General features: G+C 39.2%; 1 protein-coding gene across 3 annotated transcripts in view; it reads right to left on the reverse strand.

Moving 5' to 3' along the window:
* SFMBT2 (Scm-like with four mbt domains 2) overlaps window positions 1–25,933 on the reverse strand; it is a 186,186-nt gene that overhangs the window by 97,128 nt on the left and 63,125 nt on the right. For 2 of the 3 annotated variants that reach the window (XM_014532599.1, XM_014532598.1), the window contains exons 4-7: window positions 12,438–12,526; window positions 12,329–12,346; window positions 10,512–10,758; window positions 2,962–3,059 (exon numbers count right to left, since the gene is read on the reverse strand). In XM_014532599.1, coding sequence (XP_014388085.1) covers window positions 2,962–3,059; window positions 10,512–10,758; window positions 12,329–12,346; window positions 12,438–12,526 — 452 coding nt within the window. The remainder of the gene's footprint in view (window positions 1–2,961; window positions 3,060–10,511; window positions 10,759–12,328; window positions 12,347–12,437; window positions 12,527–25,933) is intronic. The other variant, XM_014532600.1, reaches the window with a different exon arrangement.

Raw genomic sequence — 25,933 nt, forward strand, 5'->3', positions numbered from 1 at the left:
TTCTCTAAAGAGATGAAACAGACGGTCGCTGGCCTGTGGGTTGGGCACTATGCACTCAGTGTAGAAACTCCGGGCCCTCTTCTCACCACTCAGGACACTGGCAGCTGGACCCTGAACCCCAAGCAGGAAGTTGAAAACTCCCCCTGGAAAACCAGCTAAAGAAGAAAAACCACCATACAAAGAAGCAGCCCTCCAAGGTGACCTTCAGTGACCAGCCCTGCCCACAGCTCTCTAATCCCTGCTCTTACCTAAGAGCAGACAGTCAAGGATTTCCAGGTGACTGAGGAAAGCCTCTATCAAGAACAACAGAAATCCAAAGCACGGTGGAGGAAACACATCACTCGGGGAGAAAAAAAACTAATCCAATCATTCCAACAACACCCTCATACTTCCGTGTCATGGGAACAGGGGGCTATAGCAGAGCATTCAGAGAAAAAACCCAAACATGTGCTCCTGAAACATACCAGCACAAATAAGTTGAGAAAACTTCTGACAGTGGAGCAAACAGACAAAGAAATAAAAAATAGATCTGAGGAAAAAAAGATTAAAGCCAGTTTAGAAGTACCATATCCACAGAGTCACAGATCAAGAAGGTAAAAGAGAGAAAAGAGGTGGAAGACATTGTATTAAAAGAAATATCCCAAAATTAAAGGCATGAGTTGCAAATGGCAGAACTAACCAGTGTTACAGAGGAAAATAGATGCCCACCAAAGCATGCCATTGTGAAATCTCAGAACAGTGGAGAAAAAGGAATATAAGTTCCCAGAGAAGGAGAGAAAAAAATGGAAGGAATGCCTCCAAACTCTAACTGAGAATTCTGTTCCCAAACAGACCATCAGTGAAGCAGGAGGGTAGAACAAAGACATTTTCACTCACTTGAAGTGAGACGAAATGCTGTGGGCCGACGTCACTAATGGCTTGTCACGTTTTATCGACTGTGTAATCTGAGGACCGCATGCCAGACCCAGTCTGTTAACAGCTGGCTCATTCTGACCACATACTAAACAGGTTCCCGATCCCTGCTCTAGGCCCAGCTTCCTGGAGCAGATGAGAATGATCCATCTCCTGCATAGAAATGCTGGGCTTGGGCCTGTTCCTGAGCTGGGGTAAGACAGAAGCAGAAAATATAAACCCACTGATTCCTATCCACATTCCCGTCCACTACCTGGAGTTCACGCTACAACTCTGGCAGATGCCCAGGCTAGGATACCTGCTTTTCTTAAGATCAGCTCATGACTTTACCTACTCAGTTCTCTTGTGAATTGAGGAAAGGGAAAGCCAGCTGATGACCCACACACAGTCTAGCCATCTTCCCTGAAACAATTAGGATTGTGCTTGCTTCCTATGTTGTCAAAAGTAAATAATATCACACTTAGGAGAACATACACAGGTGGTAACACTACAAGAGAAGCAAGGAAATGATTAACACAAAGGCAGGGTGCCTGTGACCTGGCAGAGTCAGCAGAGAGGGTGAGGGGTGACGGAGGGGCAATGGAGGCTTCTATGCTGGGCCACCTCTGGTGCCTACACTGAAGGGCGGGCATTTGTATTTTCATTCTATTACTCTTTAAACTCCTCACATGTATACAGTATGTTACCAAATAAAATTTATTTTTCCAGGATGAGGGACAGGATCAGATCCGTACATTTAAAATATCCCTAAGGCCGCTGTAAAGGAAGTGAATGTGAGCTGTGGAGGTCACGGGAGTCCTGAGGGTCAGCTGGATTGAGAGGAGGCAGTGGAGCCAGACAGGTTACAAATGAGTAAAATGCTATTTTTCTTTATTATTATTATTATTATTATTATTATTATTTTCTGCAGGAGAGGATATTATCAGAAGAGAGAGGGAGGGAGGGACACAGAGAGGCAGGGAGGGGAGAGAGAAATAAGAGTTATTTGGTCAATTAGCAACAACAAAAAAAAAAGCCCAAGATAATGTTCATTGTCAGTGATCACTATTGCTAACAACATATTATCTTTACACTGTTCCTCTAGTATAGTAGGCTCAAAATACTGTAAAGGTCATCATTCAATTAAACCTCAGAACACAATTCTATGACTAGTTTCAAAAGAGGTCTTTATAAGTCCAATGATACAAGCATGAAAAGTGCTGAGCAAGAAGGCTCGGGATTTGCTGTGACAGGATAAAATGCTGGGTGAAGACTTCAGTATAAGTAACATTCAGGATGCCAATGGCCCAGCCCAGCCTTAAACTCTTGCTGCATGTGGTACCTACACACCATTTTAATTTCATTTTCCAGATAAAACTTCCATGGCCCAGCAGAAATGAGCCCTCGGAACCGAAAAGCCCGCCTATGTAAGCCTTCTGCAACCACACTGAGTGTTCGAGGGAAGAACGGGGGATACAGCCTTCCCACATGTTCAAGTTCCGAATAAGAAGAGGTTGTTTTATGGCTTCCTCTGACCTGAGTAGATCATTCCAGCCGGTAACTTAATATTCTACTTCACATAAGTTTTAGGCATGATTTTAAAAGTGTTGAGAACCTGACTATACATTTCTGTCGGGGTATCTTCCTTTCATATTCTATCACTCCTAGAAGTAGGAGTACCTAACACCCAATAGGTACTCACACACTGTTTCCTGAGCCATCAAGGAAACTGAACCATCAAGACAAGCATCAGTTTCTATTATTTTTACTAAACAAATACCAAAAAGAGACTTGCTCTATTTTCTTTGTTTCTTTGGTAAGAAGAAGTGAAAATGAGATACATTACGGAAAAAAACAGTAAACCTAAAAAAAATTTCAAATCCTATCTTGTAATATAAGTCTTTGTGAAGATTACAAAGCATAACAAAACATTTAAAATGGAAACTGGCCTAGAAGGTAGCTTTTAAATAGTGGGAAGTGATTTGATATAGGAAGCTCACTCCCCCCACCTCCCCACCCCCGTTTATTCTTGAACAAGAGTAGATAAATTGCAATGAATTTCCATCTTACCTTAAATACTTCCATTGGAAGAGGAAACTTTGCAGCATCAATAAGGGATTTTTCCAGAGCATATTTCCATTCAGAGGCCATCTTCAAAGGATAGATTTCTGTATCAACAGCAAACCATGTAAGAGTTAAAGGACTAAAATGTTCTACTGGGTGGTTCTTTCTTGAATTTAATCTTCCCAGGATTTCATAATAAGCCAGTATGCTCAGCAACCACAAGTATTCACACCCTGTCCGCCATAAAAGGCCACCTGCTAAAGGGATTTTCTGAAGTTAAATAGCAACTTGGGATTCTGCTTTCAGAAATGAAGAATAAACTTAATAGGGCTCTTCTTCAGGAAACATTTGTATGCATTCTGTTGGCATTCTGTAAGTAATTTAATGGTATAAATCACATTAGCAACATCTTCAGCCATCCACTGCCCCAAATTCCGTATATTACCTGGGAAGTAATATCCACTGATGAAGAACTTATTATCTGATAAATGGCTAAACTAGAAATGACTCTTGCCTGGCATTTTCAGTTATTACAGCATATTTTTCACTAAGTCCCTAAGCTCTCATATGCTAAAAATAGTCCATGTAAGTCAGAAAATTATTAAAAGGTAAATTAAAATTTACCAACCAAGTTTAATATTTACACTTGATATGTTGCAAATGCACCACATGTCGCCCACAGTTTTCCCCAGGCAGTAGGGGGAGAGAGATTTACAAATGGAGGTTACACTGTCTGAATGCAAAATTAAAAGAAAAAATTGGTTGCGCACTGTTTGTTGTTCACCGATGGCTGAAACTGCAGGGGAATTTTATGATCTGATCTCAACAGATTTAAGACCTTATCAAAACAAGATTTGCAGAAGCACTCACTTGAAGTAGATATGTTTATATCTTCCCTATATCAACCTCAGCTACCTCAGACAGACAGTTAGGATGTGAATATGAATCTAAGTACAGTTAAAAGGCAACATTAAACCTTTGGGGCTATATTTTTAATTTCTTGCATGTCTGCTTTTTAGCATGGTGCCATATATTTTGATTCTCACCGCTTCTGAACTCACCTTGAGCTTGAAGCCCCTGTGTTTTAGCAGTTTATTTAGTCTTTTCAGACTACCCTAATTATGGTAGGCAAAGGATGCTGCCAGAACTAGCCAAGTCATCAATGCTCTGCCCACATCATTCACTGTCAGTTACACAAAGGCACAGAAAGGGGTATTAATGACTAAATAGGTTCCATTGTGTATAGTGTCTAGAATCCTTTCTAGCATTTCATTCATCGTCTTCTACCTCTGGGAATTTTTCTCCCCCCCAATTTGGCATTTCTATATCGGACAAAAATAGAATGTGATTCTCCTTAGGAGTGCCTAGAATATTTGGGGGAACACAGTGGGGCCCCAATGATACCTCTGCAAGGAGAATAAATGATTCTTCTAACCTCCCAGGTGAGAAGCGGGTACTGTGTGAGAAATGGCTTATCACGGGGTCCCACAAAGGAGAAAAAGAGAGGAGTTCACAGAAATCCATAAATACTCCCATGATAGGTGGAAGGATTGCTTGGAGTGCCCCGGTGGTTCGGCTCAGGGGCCTGGCATCAAAATCTCAGTGAAGAGGATGGCAATTCTGAGGTCTCCAGTGGACAAAGCCCAGAGGACACCCACTGCAGCCATTCAATAGGGCACGGAGGTTAGCAATAAGCAAGAGCCTGCACTCCTGAGGAGACAACACATTCACTCTCCCAGGGACCTGGAAGAAAGTTGGTAGGGAGTTCCACCTTAGCAAGGTAGTAAAAGGAGAACCGAGTCACAAGAAAGGATGGCGATTTCCAAAGACAAGACCAAAGGAAAGGTCTGCAGGCATAAAGGGTGTGCGGAAAAAGAGAGAGAAAAGTCAACCGTGTTGATGCCCTGAGCTTTAAAGGGGGGTGGGGGGAAGATAAGAGGGTAAAAGAAGAGTGGTAAAAAAAATGACTCAGTGTTGAGAACAATGAAAACCCAATGGCCAGGGTTAGATCCAAACTACCAGAACTAAGGAAAGTGATGTGCAGACCCCAAGTCATCCCAGATGCTCACCAAGTCACCCAGAAAGCTGAGCCCTCAGTCACCAGATGCCATCTCTCTCCCACCAAACCAAAGACAAATGTAACAAGAAGCCCTGTGTAACGAACGGAATGTTTGCATCCCTGCTCCCAGATCCCTATGTTGAAATCCTGACCTCCAATGTGGTATTCAGAGGTGGAGCCTTTGGGAGGTATCAGGTCATGAGGGTGGAACCCTCAAGTTGGCATTAGTGCCCTTATAAACACACACACACACACACACACACACACACACACACACACTAACCCCTTGTACCATGTGAGGACACATAAGACAGCCATCTATGAACCAGGGAACAGGGCCTCACCAGACACCAAATCTGCCCTTGACTTGATCTTGGATTTCCAGCCTCCAGCACTGGCAGACGTGTTGTTTATAAGCCCCTCATCTGTAGAGTTCTGTTATTGCACACAAAATGGACTGAGAAACCCGGGTTCCACATGATTTTTGCCTCTGTCCTACAATCTTATTCTTTGTCTTCTATCTGAGGATGGTAAATCCTAACATGGAATTTAACCCCATGGCAAGGCACACTTCTTCTCTTAAAAGATGAAAATCAACTTCAGTTTGTCAGTATGCTCAACACCTGCAAAAGCTAAACACCTAGTGGTTTCAATAAGCAGAAAACCATATTCCATGTGTGCGTTTCATTAGACGAGAGGCACATGGTTATATTGGCCAGTTTATGGACAATAAATAGCACCCTTAAAAGAACATAAAACCTTTTATTAAAATGATCGTGTTGCAGGTAATTTAATAGAGTGTATTATGTCAATTTCTATTGGTGGGGAAGTCATAAAGCAATTAAAATCTGTCCTGATTCATCTTTAACTAGAAGCTAAGTGAATATGAGGCGATTTCCCTTTGTGCAAGTGTTTGGCAGGCTGACTCGCAGTAAGTGCTATAGGAAGCGGAGTGCACAAAATCACCTTGAGGACAGATGCCTTTCTCCCACACACCCCGAAACCTACACTCCTTCCTTCTCCACCAGGTTCTGACCAGTGAGGGAAGACTAATCTAGGGTTGTTAACAGACACTGGAAAGTGTTATGGGCTGAATGTTTGTGTCCTCTCAAAATTAATGTGTTGAAATCCTAACCCCCCATGTGACAGTATTTGGAGATGGCGCCTTTGGGAGGAAACTGGGTTAGGTGAGGTCATGAGGGTGGAGTCCCACAATGAAATTAGAGCCCTTTAAAAGAGGAGACCAAAAGCATTTTCTCTCCCACCTCCTACACACACACACACACACACACACACACACACACACACACAGAGGAAGCCATGTGAGGAAAGAGCAAGAAGGAGGCCGTCTACAAGCCAGAAAGAGAATCCTGACCAGACCCAACCATGCTGACACCCTAATCTTTGAATTCCATTCTCCAGAACCGGGAGAAAATAATTTGTGTTGCTTAAGCCACCAGTTTATGGCACTTTGTTTTGGCAGCCTGAGCTAATACTGAAAGCAACAGTTCTTTTGGGACTAAGAAGAGGTTCAGACAAGAAGGAGTTAAGTTAGATGCAAAAACTTGCTGACTCCAGGATCTATCTAAAATAATTAAGAAAAAAATTGTAAAGGTTCACATAAAGATTTTGAAGGAAAAAGATTTTAGAAGTAGAGATTTAAAGAAAACTAAATATTTTATCTTCTTAGCTTCTGCAAGAACACATGTAACTCTATCTTGCTTTCTAAATATCCAGAAATATGAAAGCAGGTGGGGCCTCCAAATGACCCGACCTCAATGACTTAAATTTCTTAGAGAACCGGATATAACCATAATACCCTGACCACAGATTGAATACTAATAGTAAATGACTAATAGTAAATCACCTGGGATACCTATAACACTCAGCAGGCAGTAGACATATAACTATCCCCATTATACAGATGAGGAAACTGAGCTTCAAAAGGTAAAGTCACTTGCCCAGGGGCACTGTAGCTAGTGACAGAAACAAAAGGAAAAGCTAACAAACCCTGACTCCAAGTCCATGTTCTTTCTATTTTGCCAGGTTTTTCCATCTGAGTCATTCACGGGTTCTTTTAAAAGAACAAAAACTTTCATGGACTTCACAGACCATATTCCTGCACATCTCATATGTCCTAGAGCACCAGTACTTGCTCTGACCCTGTTTTCAAAAGCTCTTCTAACATATCAAGAGCAAAGAGGACACTACAGTCATCATCATCATTTGGGGGGTGTCTTTACCCTGAGCCCTTTCCTACAAATTCCTTCCCCATACCCTGCCAATTATGCTGGCCCCTAGAAGGTGGACTTGGCTAGTTCCTTTCTTCTCTATAGACACATCTGACTTTTTATTCAGTCAATTCATATCACCCAAATATTTCCTGAGCACCTACTATGTGCCAGGCACTGAGCCAGATACTGGGGAGTTAGCAGTTTATAAGGCACCAACTTGCAGTTAAAGTGGGTGGTAAAACCCTCTCATGATGGGGATGAAGTGAAAAACTGGGCCACACCAACAGCATTCTCAAAGGGTACGTGCTTGTAAGCCCCGGGAAGAGAGGACCAATTGCTGGAAAATAAATGAGTGGCGTGTGTTGGGGATATGAGGCTGGAGAAGCTCTACAGTTTCCCTTCCGTTCAGCACAGAAGTCAAGGCACTGCCCGGGCTGCCAGTCCTCTCATCATAAAGGCTGACTCACTTGGGCCTTAGAAAGCCTCTGCCCCTTCCATGAATATTCGCATCTTACCATTTCCTCTTCCTTTTACCCTTTGTTCACTGAGGCTAGATTCAGCCTGCTCTGTTCGCACCTGCGTGACACCTTGACAGTGTGTGTGTGTGAGTGACAGCTGTGTGTGTGAGTGAAGTGGGTGGCTTCTTTCCCTCTTTCTATCCTCCCCACCCCAAACCATTTCCTCTGATTCTCGGCAGAAAAAAAAAAGGTGCAATGGCTATAGGCTTCTCACTGGGGACAGTGTAAAACCCAGCACCTCTTCCTTCAGTTTTGAGGGCTACCTTCCTAGCTAAGTCTCTTACCTCTATTTTTTACACTGAACAGTTGAGAAATAGTGTGCCCTTTAAAAAGTAGAAAGCAAAATAAAACTAAAAGAAGATCTGTGATTACTTTTAGCAATGGTGGTGGGCTTAGAGGGGCACAGCACAGAGAACACTGAGAGCAGGGAGAACTCCCCAGGGCTTATCTCAAAGTATACCTTCTCCCCACCCCTCCCAATTCCACTTCTTGTAGGGGGATGCACTACAAGAAGTGCATCTAGACAATAGATTACGATTTGCACTACTCCATCCAGTTAAGTGCAGAACACTTTTCATTTATTTAAGGGTATTGGGAATAAAAAATTTTTTAAAGCCTAATATTTTCTACGCAAGCCTGAAATTTTAGTCCCACTTATATTTCAGTTAAGGAAATAGTACTACCATATAAGTTTTTACAAGTCACACTGGGACTTGAAATCAATTTCCCCAAACCCAGAGTCCTGGGTTCTGATGCCATGTGTAAGAAGCAGTAACAACTGCCTCCCTGGGAGGTTGTTCTGCTGAATAAGGTAACGAAATCAGTTTTCATCTTGTAGCCACTGCATTTGAAAAACGAAAAGCCACAAGTTTGAGTGTCCTTTTGGCTTTTATTTTTGTCTTCTCATACATAACCTTTCTTGATGACAATTTAAATGTTGGGAAAATAACTTCTTGCTGAGAAATGCCTTTCCCAAAGTCTTTAAAGACTCACACAAACTCTTCAATGAAATGGACAACTCCTGTCCAGAAAATTACTAAGACAAATAAACACACTTTGTTCTTATAAAAACATCAAATTATGTAAAAGAGAAGAGCTCTCATATGCAAATGTTTTCTAAGTTTCTACCTTGACACTCCATTCTTGCTTTGAGTCCCAGGATTTCACAGGAAAGGGACACTTCAGAGAACCTAAGAAGTTACTAGTAATCCTTTGCTTTGCTATAAATTTTTACACTGGCAAATACATGTTGCCCCTAAAATTTATAAAGCAATTAGATACTAAGCTAAGATTTATACACCCAGCTCTCCACACAAAGTAAGTTTCTCCTACAGCGTTATGGCTCCGGAGGCAAACAGGAGCTTAGATCTCTCCTCAGAAGCCGGCAAGCCCTGGTTGTCATCAAAGTCCAAAATTACTCAGGGTATAAATGGATTTCTTGGCTGCTTCTCAAAACGCTGACAACAATAACACTCATAAAATACCGTGTTACATGTCTATACGCCTGTCAAATTCAACACAAATGCAAGCTCATGAGATACAGAACCAGGAAGGTTTTTTTCAATTAAAGCCCCTGAGTGTCAGAAATAGGAAATGTAATGCCTCAACTTCATTTACTCACGACCAACAATGACAACTAGTACAAGAGGAAAAACTCTGGCAATTTTAATAAAGCAAAGAGCCAAGTCTTTCTTCCTGAATACCTGCAAAATTCACCAGAATGAAGGTCAGCATTTCTAGAAGAAATACAGATTTCTTCCTTGGCATCCTTAATTCTGTAAGAATCCAACCATTTGTTCTGAGGCTACCCATCCAAAGTTTGGCGAGGCCAGTAAGGGGCAGCAGGAGGAATGGAATGGGCAAGAGACTTGGGATTTAATTACAGTGCATCCCCCTACAAGTAGCTTGGACAAGTAGCTTAAACCCAGTCTGAATTTTTTCTGCTGTAAAAGGAAATATTCACAAAAAGCAAGCAGTACTTTTTTTGGAATGAAAATAAAAAGCATAGCAGATGTAAAATCACCTGGCACACAGTAAACATTCAAGAATTATTATTTGTAAACACTAAGATTACTGCCCAGTTAGGTGTGTCAGAAAGCATAATGCACTATTCCATCCAATTAAGTCTAGAGAAAGTCACTGGGCAGTGCATTTGAAGCTAATTAAAATATCTGATATGTCAAGAGGAAAAGCATGGTGATTTTTTTTTTCCTCTTTGCTATTTCCAGGTCAGAACAGATTATATAATGATAAGAATTTGTTTTGGATATGGATGAATGGGTGGATGGATGCATGGATAGATGGAAAACATATGGATGAATGGATGGAAAACATATGGATGGATGGATGGATGGATGGATGGATGGATGGACAGACGCATACATGAATGGATGGATGGACAGATGGAGATTTGGGAATCTCCTTGCAAGACTATCAAAACCCCCAAAGAAAGAGGGAGAATATAACAAATCGTAATCTATTGTCTTTCATTTTTGAACCAGTGATTCCAAAGGAATTAGATGAACTTCTTCACAGCCTCCAACACAACTTTCTTCTTTTGAACACTACTAATTGAGGTCTTGGGTTTCATTCTCTATAGAAAATACTCTTGAGTTAAAAGGCTTAACATTCACATACTCAGATATACAAGATACCAAAGAGCTCAAAAATTTCCAGAGACACATCCAAAAAGATAGCACATCTTTTTCTCATATAATTCACAACAGCAAAAGCTTTGGCCCTTACCTGAAGGTGGGTCCATTCTGTATTTATTCTCTTGACACCAACCAACTGGTCGAAGTCTGTAATCCAAGTAAAACAACCACTGGTCATAGGATTCAGTGTCCTCCAATCCCACATAGCGAAGGCGTAATCTTCCTCCAACATTTTCAATCACACTAACTATCCAGTACTGAAAAGGGTTCTGAGAATCCTGAAGTTCTATTAAGGAATCAACTGTAATGAGGTCTATAGGGCCTTTCCCTCGCAGAGGCTGTTTAAACAGAAGCAAAACTCCTTATTTTAAACTTTATTTTAAGGTTCTCATGGAAACAGATGACAGCAGAAGATAATATTTTTTCACACCATCATCCAAGCTATTGGCAAACAGTCTGGTGTTTCCCTCCACCCCCATCCTTTCCACAGCCCTCGCCCCCTCCCCTTCCCTCTCCTCCCACACACACTTCCATTTACCCAACTATGTCCAACAACAAAAATCACAAGTCAATAGGAAATAACAGTTTGTGCTATGTTCTCACCAAACAAATACCCTTCCCAGATAAAATTGCATTTGTTAGAAATGAGTACACTTTTAAGAAGAGTTATACCGAAATTTGCCTTGAGCTAGAAAACGTGTGGTAGCAGAATGTCTACTTTTCTAATAGACAGATCTATCAAATATGAGACTGTAAGTTTATACTGGGACTCAACAGACATGTATCTTACAATGGCCACTGCTATAGTAATCAAGACCCTCTCATACTTTGAATACGTGCATAAAGCATGAACATGTGTAGATAGCATGTTTGATACATAATGATATATACTAAATTAGAATATTATGTAAAGCTGTGTCTACATTTAACCTGATAGTTGGTTTAGAGAATAAATGTACTTACTGCCCTATATAAGCAACCTTCTTAGCATATGTTAGCATAAGAAAAGGGTGTTTGTTCAGTCAGGCTTGTAGGCAAATGTGTTTTTTAAAAAAAACCTAAAGAGTAATACAATTTGTCCTTTCGAAAGGGTCAACAACCATCATTTTGATTTGTTAACCAAACAATTAAATTAGTAGCCATTAAGATAAACAAATACACTAGGCAAAATCTTCACAGAACCAAACCCTATAACTTAATATGTCAGACAATGGTGTTCCAAAGTATCAATATCTTTTATGACAGGAGGGAAACTTATTGTTAAGGTTAAGAGAATAATGATATTGTCAACATCCACATTGTATTCCTTGTTATTCATTGTGTTTTCCCCTTTTTCAAGGGCATTCTTGAAACATATATGGTAACACAATAATTATCTACAACACACCTTTTACTATATATAATAGAACAGGAATATAAAAATAAAATGTTTCATCATAAAATTATTTACAAATGAACCATCAAGATTTCAGATTTAACTGTTTTTTTCAGTACCATAAATTACCTTAATCATATTTAAATATGGTTAGTCATTTGTCCTCTTGTTATTATAAGAGAGGAGGTTAATTCAATTATTACTTATCATGTGCATATAAACCTTTGGGTTATGCATCCGGAATGAAATAGTTAATGAAACCATTTATCAATATGCTCCCAGACTATACTAGTTTCACCTGTACAAAACAGTTATTCTTCAGGATTTTATTTACATACACTAATAAAGGATAGAGGCTTAAACATATAAGACAGTGAGATGTTCTAACATAGTATTATTTTAAAATGTGTTCACATAGAAGCAAATTCCCCATTTATTGACTGTAGCACAGATGAAGATTTTTCAATGCCATTAGAATCAGAAACCTAAGTAACTTAGGAAAAAACAATGTTAGGCTCTTTGAATATAGATACCTGTGTGTACGCATGTACCTGCGGAAGGATATATGCAAAGGTGCCGTTAGGTTTGAGTTCATGTAACTGATGCTTCAGACATAGAATAGCTGTAAACAATAATACATACACCTTCCAGAAGGTTAGCAGGTGCTGTCCGGGAACCAGTCAAGTCACGAATGAGAAATTCTGTCCAGTCTGTGTACTTTTCTTTGATTGCTGGTGAAACAAAAGAGAGAAAACACTTCAACACCACTCAATTATCAAATAAACTTAAAGGACAGCACTTTGCTGTATATGAGTATTACTTCAATATTTCTCTTAATTTTAAGCACCAATCTTAAGTACTAAAATCACAACAGTTAATCTATCAACAATGGGTGACTTCATACCCACCAGGTGCTTAGATTTTGCTGGGCCTGAGGAGATTAAATAGGAGGTTCTAAAGTCTTGAAAACTATTTAGAAACTTCTGAGAACAACAAAGATATTATAAAGTATGTAATTCAGTTGGTTCCAAGAAGAAAGAGATCAATGAGGGCTGGCAGAATCAGAGAAAGTTTCCCAGGTGAGAAAATAAATCCAGGCTCTGATTTACACAAAAGGCTTATAGAGGTAGAGAAGAGGAAGATGGGACTTTCATATTGACAGGAACAGCACAGGCTAAGGAAAAAAAGAGGAAACAGTGAATCTTAAATTATAAATGGAAGCACTTACTATTAAGAATAAAAGACTACAGTGTTCCTTCCCTTAGAGATTTTTTAAAAAACAACCTACATTAATTTTTCAGAGGGTTTGAATTAAATTGTTCCCATAAACAGGAGGATATATCCTGAAAGGATTCAACAGGACTGATAAGCTCCTACTATGTGCAATGGACCCTGTAACATACTACTGGGGCTCAAGCACATAGATATAAGTATTCCTCTTCTTAATAATAAACACAGCCCAGATAAAGATAAAACTTGTGAAGAATTTTATAAAAATTATACATACACAGAGACACACACATTCCTTAGTACTTAGGAAACTCTATTTCAACTTTAGCACTTTTTCCGATGTACAAATATACTTGTATAATTACAAAAGGCAGTATCATTATTTTGCTCTGAAGTACAGGCTTTAACAAAGACATTACCTAAGAATTGGTGGAAGCAAAGGACAGACTTTTCACAGTGGTAACATTAGGTTAAAATAGGAAAGACAAGAACCTCAGAATATTCTCCATAATTAGACCACTTAATATTTATGTCATTAAAACCTCAGACAGTATATATGCAAACCCTTAAGAGAAAGGCCTTTGCTATCTAACATTCTACACATTGTTATGGCATCATATGTGACTTTTAATGGAGACTCCTTCATTGGGCGGTTGTAAGCATTAAATGAGAAAATAAATATAAACTCCCCAGTAATTATCACACATTTACAGTATCAATCAAGCCTTGTAAAAAGTGTTCTTTGAATCCAGAGACATAGAAGCATAGAACAACACACTGTGGAATCTCAGAGGAAAGGGTGGGGGGGGAAGAGATCAACCAAAGAACCTGTATGCATATATGCATAATCCATGGACACAGACAATAGGGTGGTGAAGGCCTGGGACAGGCTATAAGGGGTCAATGGGAGAAAAAAGGGACATATGTAATACTTTCAACAATAAAGATTTTTTTTAAAAGGGTTCTTTAATAATGCAACTAACCATTCCTTCTTTAATGCACTCAAATACTTAATAACATGCTAACTTTTAAAAAAAATCTCAAGCTGATGTAATTGAGCTAATAATTTATTGCAATCCAAATTAAACTTTTAATAAACTTGTACATCAGATCATGAATACAAAATGATGACCATGGGAATAAAAATCACAGTATTTTATTAATTTGAAACATTATAATTAGAATAAAAATTCCTTCCAGCATATGATGGAACTTTTTAGCCTTCTAATCTTTTAATTTCCCTTCCCTAATGTGGGTATTAATGCTAATTTCACCATTATGATCACAGCATGAAACACTGACAAACTGGTAGCCCACACACAAAAATCTACCTTATGGAAAAGAAGTCCTAATGTAAACTGTTATGGGAATCCAATGCATTTTTAGCTTCTATTCCTGTCTCTTCATATTATTATAAAATTGATTACCCATTATATAGTAGTAAAATGCCATCTCTCTGTCTAAGCATACTAGTAGCAATAATATTCTAACACAACAGGATACATGGTGCACAAAGATCATTATTCCACAGTCACTTATTCATGTTTTTATGAGAACAAGATCAATAGTGAATAGATGATACACAGTGCTTACATCAATATGAATGTTTACGCACACAGCTATTTATACTTTTTTTTAATTGACGCTACAGAGCACAGTATAGTTCCTGTAGTCTACATTTCTTCCTCATCCAAATCAAACTTCTGTTCTTGCTGTTACACACAAAGCACCCCGAAACAAGAAATGCAGCACTGTCGAGACAGTAATCATAAAGCTCAGAATTCAAACCAGATTTCTTCGTACTTATATTCCAATCTGGGTTAAGCAGTTACTTTATAACTTTACTTTCATCAGTAAGTTATTCCTACAATTCACACAAGTCACATCTTACTGAAAAGTGAATTTATTCTAATAAGCTCTTATGGTATTTTATTATGCCTGTTTAAATAAGGCAAATACCTCAGTAAATACCAGTTTGCAGTAATGTATTGCTGAGGGGATTTTGGGAAATTGCATAATATTTTTTGCCAGCTCCTCAGAATGCATCCAATGCCATCTAGGGGAACAGCAGTAAGGAGTGCCCCCGTCAGGGACACACACAGTGGCGCTTGCCTGAAGGTGCCATCCTGCCTCCATGTCTATTCTCCGTCCCTAAAAACCACCACTCCCAATCTTGTTGCCCAGATCCAGCGACTTTCCCATCCTCTGCTATCCACCATCCCCATCTTTGCCTTATTCTGCCTCCCCATCTGTGCCTTTGGGAAACTAGAGTAACTATAACTGCAGCATAAAGGAAAAACCTGAGCCACGCCATCACCCACAAGTTCTAGAACCACCCTTCCTTTTTAACAAATCACTTTGAACATTCTTTTCTGAAAAGTCAATGCCCCATTTCTTTGCTCCCCTCCAAAACCAAACTTACACTAAGATTTCTCTCCACCCACCATTCAACCCAGTCAACTTCCTCCCCCACAAACTACCAAACCACTGAACTGCGTTTTTCTCCAAAGACCTGCACATCCCCACACCAATGCCTTCTCAAGCCTTACTTGGATATTTGACATAAATGACCACTTCCTCCCTCACAGTGTCCTCTAGGGGTCTCCTCTACTCAACTTCCGATGATTCGGCGTGTTACTTAGAAACTGGTCCAAGGCCGGCTCTCCTTTCTTCTCGCTGTGTGGTCTTCCATGGACAATCTTATACATTCGCCTGACTTCAATCACATCAATACCATCAACTGCCAATTTCTCTCTACAAACCAGACCTCTTTTCTGAGCCTCAGAATCACAGATTCAATTGCCTGATTATCAGTGAGGTTTAGAATCATGACATTATGTTAATTCAGATTTCTTTTCTGGGAACTTACTATTTACATCCCTTGATCATTTTTCTATATACATATCTTTTTTTAAAAAATGTTGACTTTTAGGAGCTCTGTCTATATTAGATATTAATTCTTTGTTAAAAATAGCAAGGCTCTAACTTAGTATATGATATGCAACATGAGCCTTTAAAAAGAAGACATGAGATCATTTTGCTCAGCCCTTGAATCTTAGAATAGATTTCAAGCTCTTCAGCCTGGCTCGATGTCCTGCATGACTGGTCCCTCTGCACTAATCTTCCTGTGCTGTCCACACTGGATTTCTCTAAACTCTCCTTCTACTGGGCCCCATTAGGGTTTTGCACATGCCCTTCCTTCTGAGACGAAACACTTTCTCCCTGTCTCCTCATCATCTCACCCATCACTTCCTCCTTGACCTCTGCTAACTTCTAAAATCAACTGTATTCTCTCCTGGAAGCTCAAATTCTTTCCCTTCATAAATTTAATGCACTTTATGATTATATGTCTGTACATTTGTCTGATGACAGTTCCCACCTAACTGTTCACTCCAGGAGGCTAGGAACCATCCACATACATTGTGTTACTTCTGTATACCCAATACCTATAACTGCACATAGTAGGTGTTTAATAAAATTTTGGCACTGGAAGGAAGGACTAACAGATTAGATGGTTCTATAAATTGTATCTGCTTCACTAATATTTTGTTGAAACAGAACTTACTGAATTCAGGTGAAGAACAACTGTTACCATGGATAGTACACGGTCCTTTCAGTAAAATACAATTTAACTCAATAGCACATCATCAGCATTCAGTGATGGCGAACCTATGACACGCGTGTCAGAGGTGACACGTGAACTTTTTTTTTGGTTGATTTTTCTTTGTTAAATGGCATTTAAATATATAAAATAAATATAAAAAATATAAGTTGTTTTACTATATTTAGTCAAACATTATCCTGGATGAGGATGTTTGTGGATGACATTGACATTGAACTGCCATTTCTTTTTGTTTTTTTCTCTTATTTGCCTTGTTTCATTTGTTTGTGTGATATTAGTTATCATTTAAGACTTTAGTTTCAGCATACATAACCCGAAAAGCCAGAGACCTGCCCATTTAATTGAGATGGCAATAATGTCTTATATGCTAGGGCAGACACATAATACTTCTCTAGAGTTCTCCTTATGAGTTAGTACACAATATGAGTCCATTAGGCAACACAGATACTGTTCATTTCAGACAAAGGCATCATCCAGAAATTAAAGAAACACAAGGTACTACATACACCTCCATACTTTATCCTTAAGGGACCATCTGCTTTCTCTGAAGCACCCCAGAACCTCTTAGCACTAGAAACACCCAAGACTTACAAAACAAAAGCCATACAAATATCAACTATATATGGCATTCTCTAGACACAACTCACATTACTCTACATCCTGTTTCTAAGAGCCCAGAAGATAAAAAGCCTCTAAAACTATTAGAAGAAATTTAAAACCTTATCATTGTTCTCTGGTAAAAGATTTTTGTCCATTAGAGTATGGACTTTCATTCTCGCAAATTTTCTCCAATTCTTTTCTAGCTACTAATATCTCACTTTATAGACATTTCTGCTATTGCTTTAAATATTTTCCTGCTTTAAAAAATAACCTTCCAAAGAATCTGTCACTTTTTATTCTCCACTAGGAAAAACTTGCTACAGCTCTTTTATTGGCTCACACTACGGCAAAACTGTCAAGACTGAATTGACATATCACAAAGGTCCAGGGCTGTAGTTCAATGGAATAAGACACACACACACACACACACACACACACACACACACACACATACTTGACTTATTTCTTTTTGTAAAGTTACTTTCATTGCTGCTGCAAAATGACTTCCATTCAAATTTTCCCCAATGCCCCCCTTAGGTGTATGTCTTAAAAAGACAGAAACAAGTTTGCATAAAATTAACATTAACACGCCCTTTATATATGTCTAATTACATGAATCAGCTTATTTTTCAAAATTTTTCACATTATTGTCTATGATGGTTTATTTGATGTGTCAACTTGACTAGGCCACAGTGCCCATATATTTAGTCAAACATTATCCTGGATGAGGATGTTTGTGGATGACATTGACATTTACATTGGTAGATGTGATAAAGCAGACTGTCCAGCAGATTGTCCTCCCAACGTGGGTGGGCCTTAACCAGTCAGTTGAAAGACACAAAAACAAAAGACTGAGAGCAAGAGGTAACTATGACAACATCAAAGAAAAATTAAATAAATAGACATTCCATGCTCATGGATAGAAAGACTCAATATTGTCACAATGTCATTTCTTTCTATCTCAGTGATGGCGAACCCATGACACGCGTGTCAGAGGTGACACGCGAACTTTTTTTTGGTTGATTTTTCTTTGTTAAATGGCATTTAAATATATAAAATAAATATAAAAAATATAAGTCTTTGTTTTACTATGGTTGCAAATATCAAAAAATTTCTATATGTGACACGGCACCAGAATTAAGTTAGGGTTTTTCAAAATGCTGACACGCCGAGCTCAAAAGGTTCGCCATCACTGTATCTTGATCTATAGATTCAGTGCAATCCCAATCAAAATCCCAGCAAGTTATTTGGTGGATCCTGACAAGCTGAGTCTAAAGTTTATATGGAGAAGATAAAGATCCAGAATAGCCAATACAGTACTGAAGGTGAAGAACAAAGTAGGAGAACTGACACTACCTGACTTCAAGATTTACTATAAAGATACAGTAGTCAAGGCAGTGTGGTGTTGGCAAAGGAACAGACAAACAGATCAGTGGAACAGAACAGACACCCCAGAGACAGCCTACATGTATACTGTCAACTGATCTTTACAAAGGAGCAAAATGACGCAAAGACAGTCTTTTCAACAAATGGTCCCGGGAACTGGACATCAACGTACAAAACAATGAACCTACATGCAGATTTTACACAAAAATTAGCCTTCTGAAGAATAACTAAAAATAGATCACAGACCTAAATGCAAAGCCTAGAAGATAACACAGGAGAAAACATAGATGACCTTGTGTATGGTGATGCCTTTTAAACTACAACGCCCAAGGCATGATCTAGGAAAAAAAATTGATAAGTTGAACTTCATTAAAATTAAACACTTCTGCTCCGTGAAAGACAATGTAAAAAGAATGAGAAAAAAATATTTGCAAAAGACACACTTGATAAAGGACTGTTATTCAAAATATGCAAAACACTTAAAACTCAACAAAAAGGAAAAAAAACTAATGTGATTTTAAAGAGGGCCAAACCCTTTAACAGACTTCTCACAAAAAAAAGGTATACAGTTGGCAAATACCACATGACAAAATGCTTCACATCATGTCATCAGAGAAAAGCAAAGTAAAACAATGAGATACCAGTTCATGCCTATTAGAATGGCCGAAATCCAGAAAACCGACACCACCAAATTTTGGCAGGGATGTGGAGCAACAAGAACTCTCATTCACAGCTGGTGAGAATGAAAAACGGTACAGCCACTTTGTGGAAGACAGTTTGGTAGTTTCTTACAAAACTAAACATACTCTTACCATACAATCAGCAATTGTATTCCTTGGTGTTCACACAAAGGAGTTGAAAACTTATGTCTACACAAAAACCTGCACACGTATTTAGAGCACAACTTTACTCCTAATTGGCAAATCTTGAAGCAAGCAAGATGTCCTTCAGTAGAATGGATAAACAAACTGTCGCACATCCAGACAGTGAAAGATTCAGCACTAAAAGTAAATGAGCTATCAAAGCACAAAAAGATATAGAAGGACATTAAATGCATGTTACAAGTAAAAGAAGTCAATCTAAAAAAGACTACATACTGTATGATTCCATCTATATGATGTTCTAGAAAAGCCAAAACTATGGAACAGTAAAAAGTGGTTGCCAGGGGTTAGTTGGGTAGGAGGGATGAATAGCGGGAACACATAGCATTTTTAGGGCTATGAAACTACTGTGTACGATACTATAATGCTGAATACATGTCATTATACATTTGTCCAAGCCCACAGAATGTACTACATCAAGAGTGAAACCAAATATATAAACTATGGACTCTATGTGATGAGGATGCATCAATGGAGGTTCATCAATTGTAACAAATGTACCACTCTGTGGGGGAGGTTGATAATGTGGGAGGCTTGACTGTGTTCGGGAAGGGTGTGTACAGGAACTCTCTGTACCTTCCTCTTAATCTTGCTGTGAACCTAAACCCTAGACTGTAAATTCCTTAAGGACAACACGCTCTATCTTATCATCATTGTTTATCCTAGTGCCTAGCACAGAGAACCCAACAAATGTTCCCACATAGCTTTCAAAAGTGAAGCAATTTATCATCCTCCCCCTAACCCAACATATATTAGACACCACAATTCTGATTAGAAGAAAAAAAATTGAGTGTTTCTAATGTGCCAAACAGAGCCAAGCACTTCCACACACAGCATCTCAGTTAGTGCTTCCCAAAACCAAGGAACTATTTATTCTCTTCCTCATTCAACAAATAAGACTCAAAGACTCTGAGACAGACAGTTGGTAACAGATATATTAAAGAGTATATTTGCAAACATGTATAATTAAGGGAATAAAACAGACAAATAAAGCAAAATAATAAAACAAATAAAACAAAACACAAATTATTTCATAAATATAGGACATAAACACAATTACTCAACAAAACCTTAGCTTAGACTCTATGTCAGATTTCTCAAAGCTACTTCTTGTCTACTTTTAAAGATTTATATGGCTAGGTAAGCAAATTTTGAAAAATTTAAAATAAAAACTCCTGTTTGTCCCAAGAGCCACACCTCATGAAATGTTACTTCCTTTAGAATGAAACTGTAAGAGTAATACTTTGCAAAAATACGTAACTGACAAGTACTTTCTTAATAGATACAAATCTGGTTAACATGCTAATCACAACAATTAAAGGTATCTTTAAATACGCCTCATTGAAGAGGGTTTACACTAAATATGAACAATAACATGAGAAAAGAAATGGAATGATTACCTGTAAACATCTCACTTGAGAGTTGACATATTTATGATATGCCATGAAATCCTTCTTATTAAAGTTAAGTTCAAGAAAATTTGAAGCATGTTCTTGGAGATAATCAGCCAGGTCCAACTGCAAGCACCAGTATCTTGCAGTCGTCATGGACAAACTCACTGACCTAACAGTTACGCCGGAACACAACACATGGCCCGGCTGTAGTTAAATACTTTAAACCTGCCATGTCTGTAAGTACTAATGAAACACAAGCTCTCTTCCACCAAATAGTCCTATAAAAACTCTGAGATTCTGTTTCTGAATTACCCAAAAACAGATCTTCTTAGAAAAATGGAGACCCCAGAAAATATTCTCCTGACAATAGAATTTATTATCCAGTTATTGTGGATTTAAATCTTTTCCAACACTATGCTCCATTAGGACCCTTTTATTGACCTTTAAATTTTTAAAACATTTTAGTGGAAATTTGTTAGTGACTTGTGTGTTTGTTTAAAAAAGGATCAAAACACATTTTGCATATCTAAATTATAGTGGTCACTAGCAACTCAAAATTACAGGGAGCGGGAGGATGATATCTAAATTATAGGCCTGCAACCTGGAGAATAATCCGAACCTATAACCTCACTCCTTCACACATGTCTTCCCTGAGGAATTTTCCGCTCTGAGAACTCCATAAGGCAAAATGCACAGATCAATTTTTCTGTCAAATCCAAGGGCAAGAGTGTCATGGTACAATTATTTGGAAGCAAGCTGGGCAAGCACCATGAACCAGGTGGGGCCAGACTTGCAGAGTACAAGACAGAGTAAAAAAGATCACTAATGACGTCTACATCGCCAAATCCAATAGTCAATTCCCAATGGTATACCTATTTGACTTGATAAACAGCATTTGATATGTTGGCTCACTCTCTCCTTCTTCAAACAGTCTTCACTTAGTGTTAAGGATTAAATGTTTGCCTCCCCCAAATCCATATGTTGAAATCCTATCCCCAATGTGCTGGTATATAGAGGTGGGTCTCGGGAGGTGCTTAGGTCATGAAGGAGCAGCCCTCATGATGGGACTAGTGCCCTTAGAAAAGAGAGCCCGGGAACTGTCTCACTCTTTCTGACCTGTGAGGACACAGCAGGGAGTCGGTAGTCGGCAAGCCAGAAGAGGGCCTTCACCAGAACCCAACCATGCTGGCACCCTGATCTCAAACTTCTAGCCTCTAGAACTGTGAGGAATGGATTTTTGCTGTTTATAAGCCACCCAGTCTATGATATTGTTATAGCAGCCCGTGCTGGCTCAGACAGCTTCTGGGCCATCAATCTCTCTTAGCTTATCCCACTGGGCGTCACTTACCTCAATGGACATCACCTCTCAGTCTCCTTTGCTGTTCTTTCTCTTCTTTTCAACTTCTAAACATTGGAGGGCCCCAAAACACAGTCCTAGAATCCTCTCTATCTACACTCATCCCCTAATTGACTGCATCCAGCTTCATGGCTTCAAACACTGTATGCTGACAATTTCTAATCATGTCTCTAGTCAGGAAAGTCTTTCTGAACTCTAAACTCATAGATGACTTCCACCTTGACATTTCCACCAACATCTCAACTTACCATGTCCACACACAAACTTAATCCCACCCCCATGTGCTCCTCCCACAGAACTCCCCAACTCTGTAATAACTGTGCTTCTTCAGTTGGTCACTCCTGGCTCTGACTTGTTCTATCCTATCCACCCCACAACACATTCAGACATTCTCTCTCTCTCTCTCTCTCTCTCTCTCTCTCTCTCTCAGCAAACCCTATCAACTCTACCTTTATATATATCCAGAATCCAACCACCGTATTTTTTAAGCTAAATCCACAACCACCACCCAGATCCATGCCACCATTATTTCTTTCCTGGATTACTGCTACAACCTTCTCATAGACTTTGCAGCCAGAATGATCCACTTAGATCACAGGTCATGACTGAATTACTCTGCTGCTCAAAACTCTCTGACAAGAAAAAGTCAAGGTCTTCACCATGGCCTACAGGGTCCTATTGGCCACAGCCCTGACCTCCTCTACTCTTCCCCTCAGCACTCAATCCTGGATGGCTCTGGTGGCCTGCATGGTGTCCCGCAAGCACCGTGGTCGGCAAACTGCGGCTCGCGAGCCACATGCGGCTCTTTGGCCCCTTGAGTGTGGCTCTTCCTAAGCCTTAGGAGTACCCTAATTATGTTGATAACAATGTACCTACCTATATAGTTTAAGTTTAAAAAATTTGGCTCTTAAAAGAAATTTCAATCGTACTGTTGATATTTGGCTCTGTTGACTAATGAGTTTGCCGACCACTGCCCTAGCACATCAAGCATGCTCTGACCTAAGGACATTTGCACTTATTTCCTCTGCTCAGAACACTCTTCCCTCAGTTATATCTGAGGCCTGGCTCTTCCCTTCATTCAGGCCTCTGCTCAGATGTCACTTAGTCAAGGCAATCCCTACCTCCCCACACACACCACATAAAATAATATAACTTGTGCAGCCAACCAATGTCATTCCCTAGCCCATTTACCTAGCCTTCTTTTTCTCCAGAGCACTTATTTCCTTGGTCAACTAAATACTTACATGTTTACTGTCTATCTCCCCTTCCCTCTAGCAGAACTTCAGGCACAGGAGAGCAGGGACTCTTTTTCTTCCACTGTTATATCTCAAACACTTAGCATTACTATATGGTATTCCTTGAACTAGGCTCCCCAAAAGTTAACTAGCATCTCAGCTATGCCTCCCTCTTTCCCATTAAGAATCCTCACCCAGCTTCTTTCTGAAGCTGCCTAATGAGAGGGGAAATATAACTAAGGGGCACTGTAGTATCAAATGGAAAAATGTAGTGGGTTAGAATTATTTCAAAAATTGGGCCAAGAGTAAGGGACTTCAAGAGTCAACCTAGCAGAAATATGTGAACTAGAACCCCCACTAACCACAAAAAACTGGGGAGAGAAGGGGTAAGGGAGCACTAGAGATTTTCATGGGCTTCAACAGGGTCCCAGGGAGACAGCTCTAAGTGGGAGAATATATGATCTTTCCAAAAACAAAATAAGACTGCTGGCAAGGTAATCTCATGCTTACCTTTGTGACTTACTTCCATTTCTCCGTGTCAGGAAGCACCTTCTTACTAGTATTTCTAACCTAATAATCTTGACTGCAGCTTCAGCCTATCTCATTCTTCTCCAAAGCTCTATAACCTCCGTCCAGATAGTTCCTGTCCACTAATAAGGACTCCAAACACCCTCCCCCTCCTCCTCATGCAGTTGAAATATCTCAGTAATTAACTCGGCTCATATAGTTTGAATCCATCTTCAGTGTTTAATATGACCCCAGTCACAGTATTCCCATCGGCAAGAATGCTGTGCGAATTAAATTATGGTTCATTAGTTAACCGCAGGCTAAGTAGCTGAGTAGGAGCTCACAGCTCTGAAGTTGACCAGGACACTGACCCTTGATGTAACCCAGGTGAAGTTCCTAAACAAAATAAACTGGAGTTTCAATGACTATTCCAAATACAGAGATACACAGGCAATTAGCTGGCTTGATTCTTGTTGATATGTACAAGTCTAAGGAGAGCGATTAATTATAAGGAACATTCCAAAGTGCAGGAATCATGATTCCAAGCCATAACTCAGTTTGTGATTAAAGGAAGACTGTTCAGAAAGAACAAAAATCAGCCATGCCTTTCCCTCCCCAGTGAAGGAAAAGCTGAGCAGTCACAGTGCCTACAATAGAGGCATTTGGTTTGCAGGCAACAGTAGTAAAGGAAGAAGGTATATTTTAGTGTGTATCTGACTCCCTCTCTCCCTCACTTCCTGTTTTATGATCCTTAGTAACTGAACAGAAAATTTCAAATAAGTGAAGTCCTTATGGTTTTGTCTTCTGTGATTCTTAAAACAAACCAACCAACTAAAAATGCTTCAACATTACATCACACAAGATATCAAGAAAAATTTTCAAAAGGGTCAGAATATGTAAAAGAATATGCTGCTTCGGTAGCCGTAATTCATTTTGAGTGCTTACTATAAATTCTGCCTGCTTTGTTACATACACAGATTTCATTTGGGTTATTGCATGTGGCAGTTGTTTTTTAAGAACTCTTCTGTAAACCCAGCCTGAATTTTCTCCTGTCAATTACATGAGATCAAATTATGTTTGGAAAAATGGAACTTTGCTAGTAACAATTATTTCTAAGCAATGAAATGTAACAGATATTAACTTACAGTTTTCTTCCTATTATCACTATGATCATGTTAAATGAGATTTATAGTTGTTCAATAAAACAACAACTATTATGTCGCCTTAGAAGCAGCAATTCATCAACTAATGTGGGGCAAACAATTTATGCCAGGTGAGCAGAAAGGAATAAATATCCTGCTCATTTTGAAACCAGTTTTTCTTCCAACAGCGGAAGATAGGGTAATTTGAGATTTTAAAAGAGGAGAGTGTATAATAAAACAGTAGCTTATTTAGATGTTAACTCTCACCACAACCTGGGATTGACTTGTCAAAAAATCATGAGCTCTTGGTGATAAGCTCTTGGTGATTTTTGTCACTTTATCTAGTATTTCAATTACCTCAACACAATAAACTACTGAGATTTAAAACCAGCCCCAAATGGAATTAATCTGGAAATAACTCTGTGCAATCATTCTGAGTTAATAATTCTTAATTTAAGAATTGTTCTACATGGCCCTGGCCTGTGTGTTCAGTGGTTAGAGTGTCAGCCTGCCCCAGAAGGGTCTGACATTTAATTCCCAGTCAAGGGTACGTAGCTGGGTTGCAAGTTTGATCCCTGGCCTCCGGGATCAAAGTATATAACAGGTACTCATCTGGTTAACTCTCACAATAATATTAAAAGCAGCACCAACACTGCCTCAACTGACCTATCAGGAAAGAAGCAAAATATACAAGGAAGACACAAGATATACAAGGACCATTGGCAAAAGACAGAACAGACAGAAAAAAAATCAGACCTTAAAGATTTCAGTTATTGGTATGATA

This window comes from Myotis brandtii, unplaced genomic scaffold, assembly GCF_000412655.1.
Source record: "Myotis brandtii unplaced genomic scaffold, ASM41265v1 scaffold9, whole genome shotgun sequence".
In the NCBI taxonomy this organism is placed as follows: domain Eukaryota; kingdom Metazoa; phylum Chordata; class Mammalia; order Chiroptera; family Vespertilionidae; genus Myotis; species Myotis brandtii.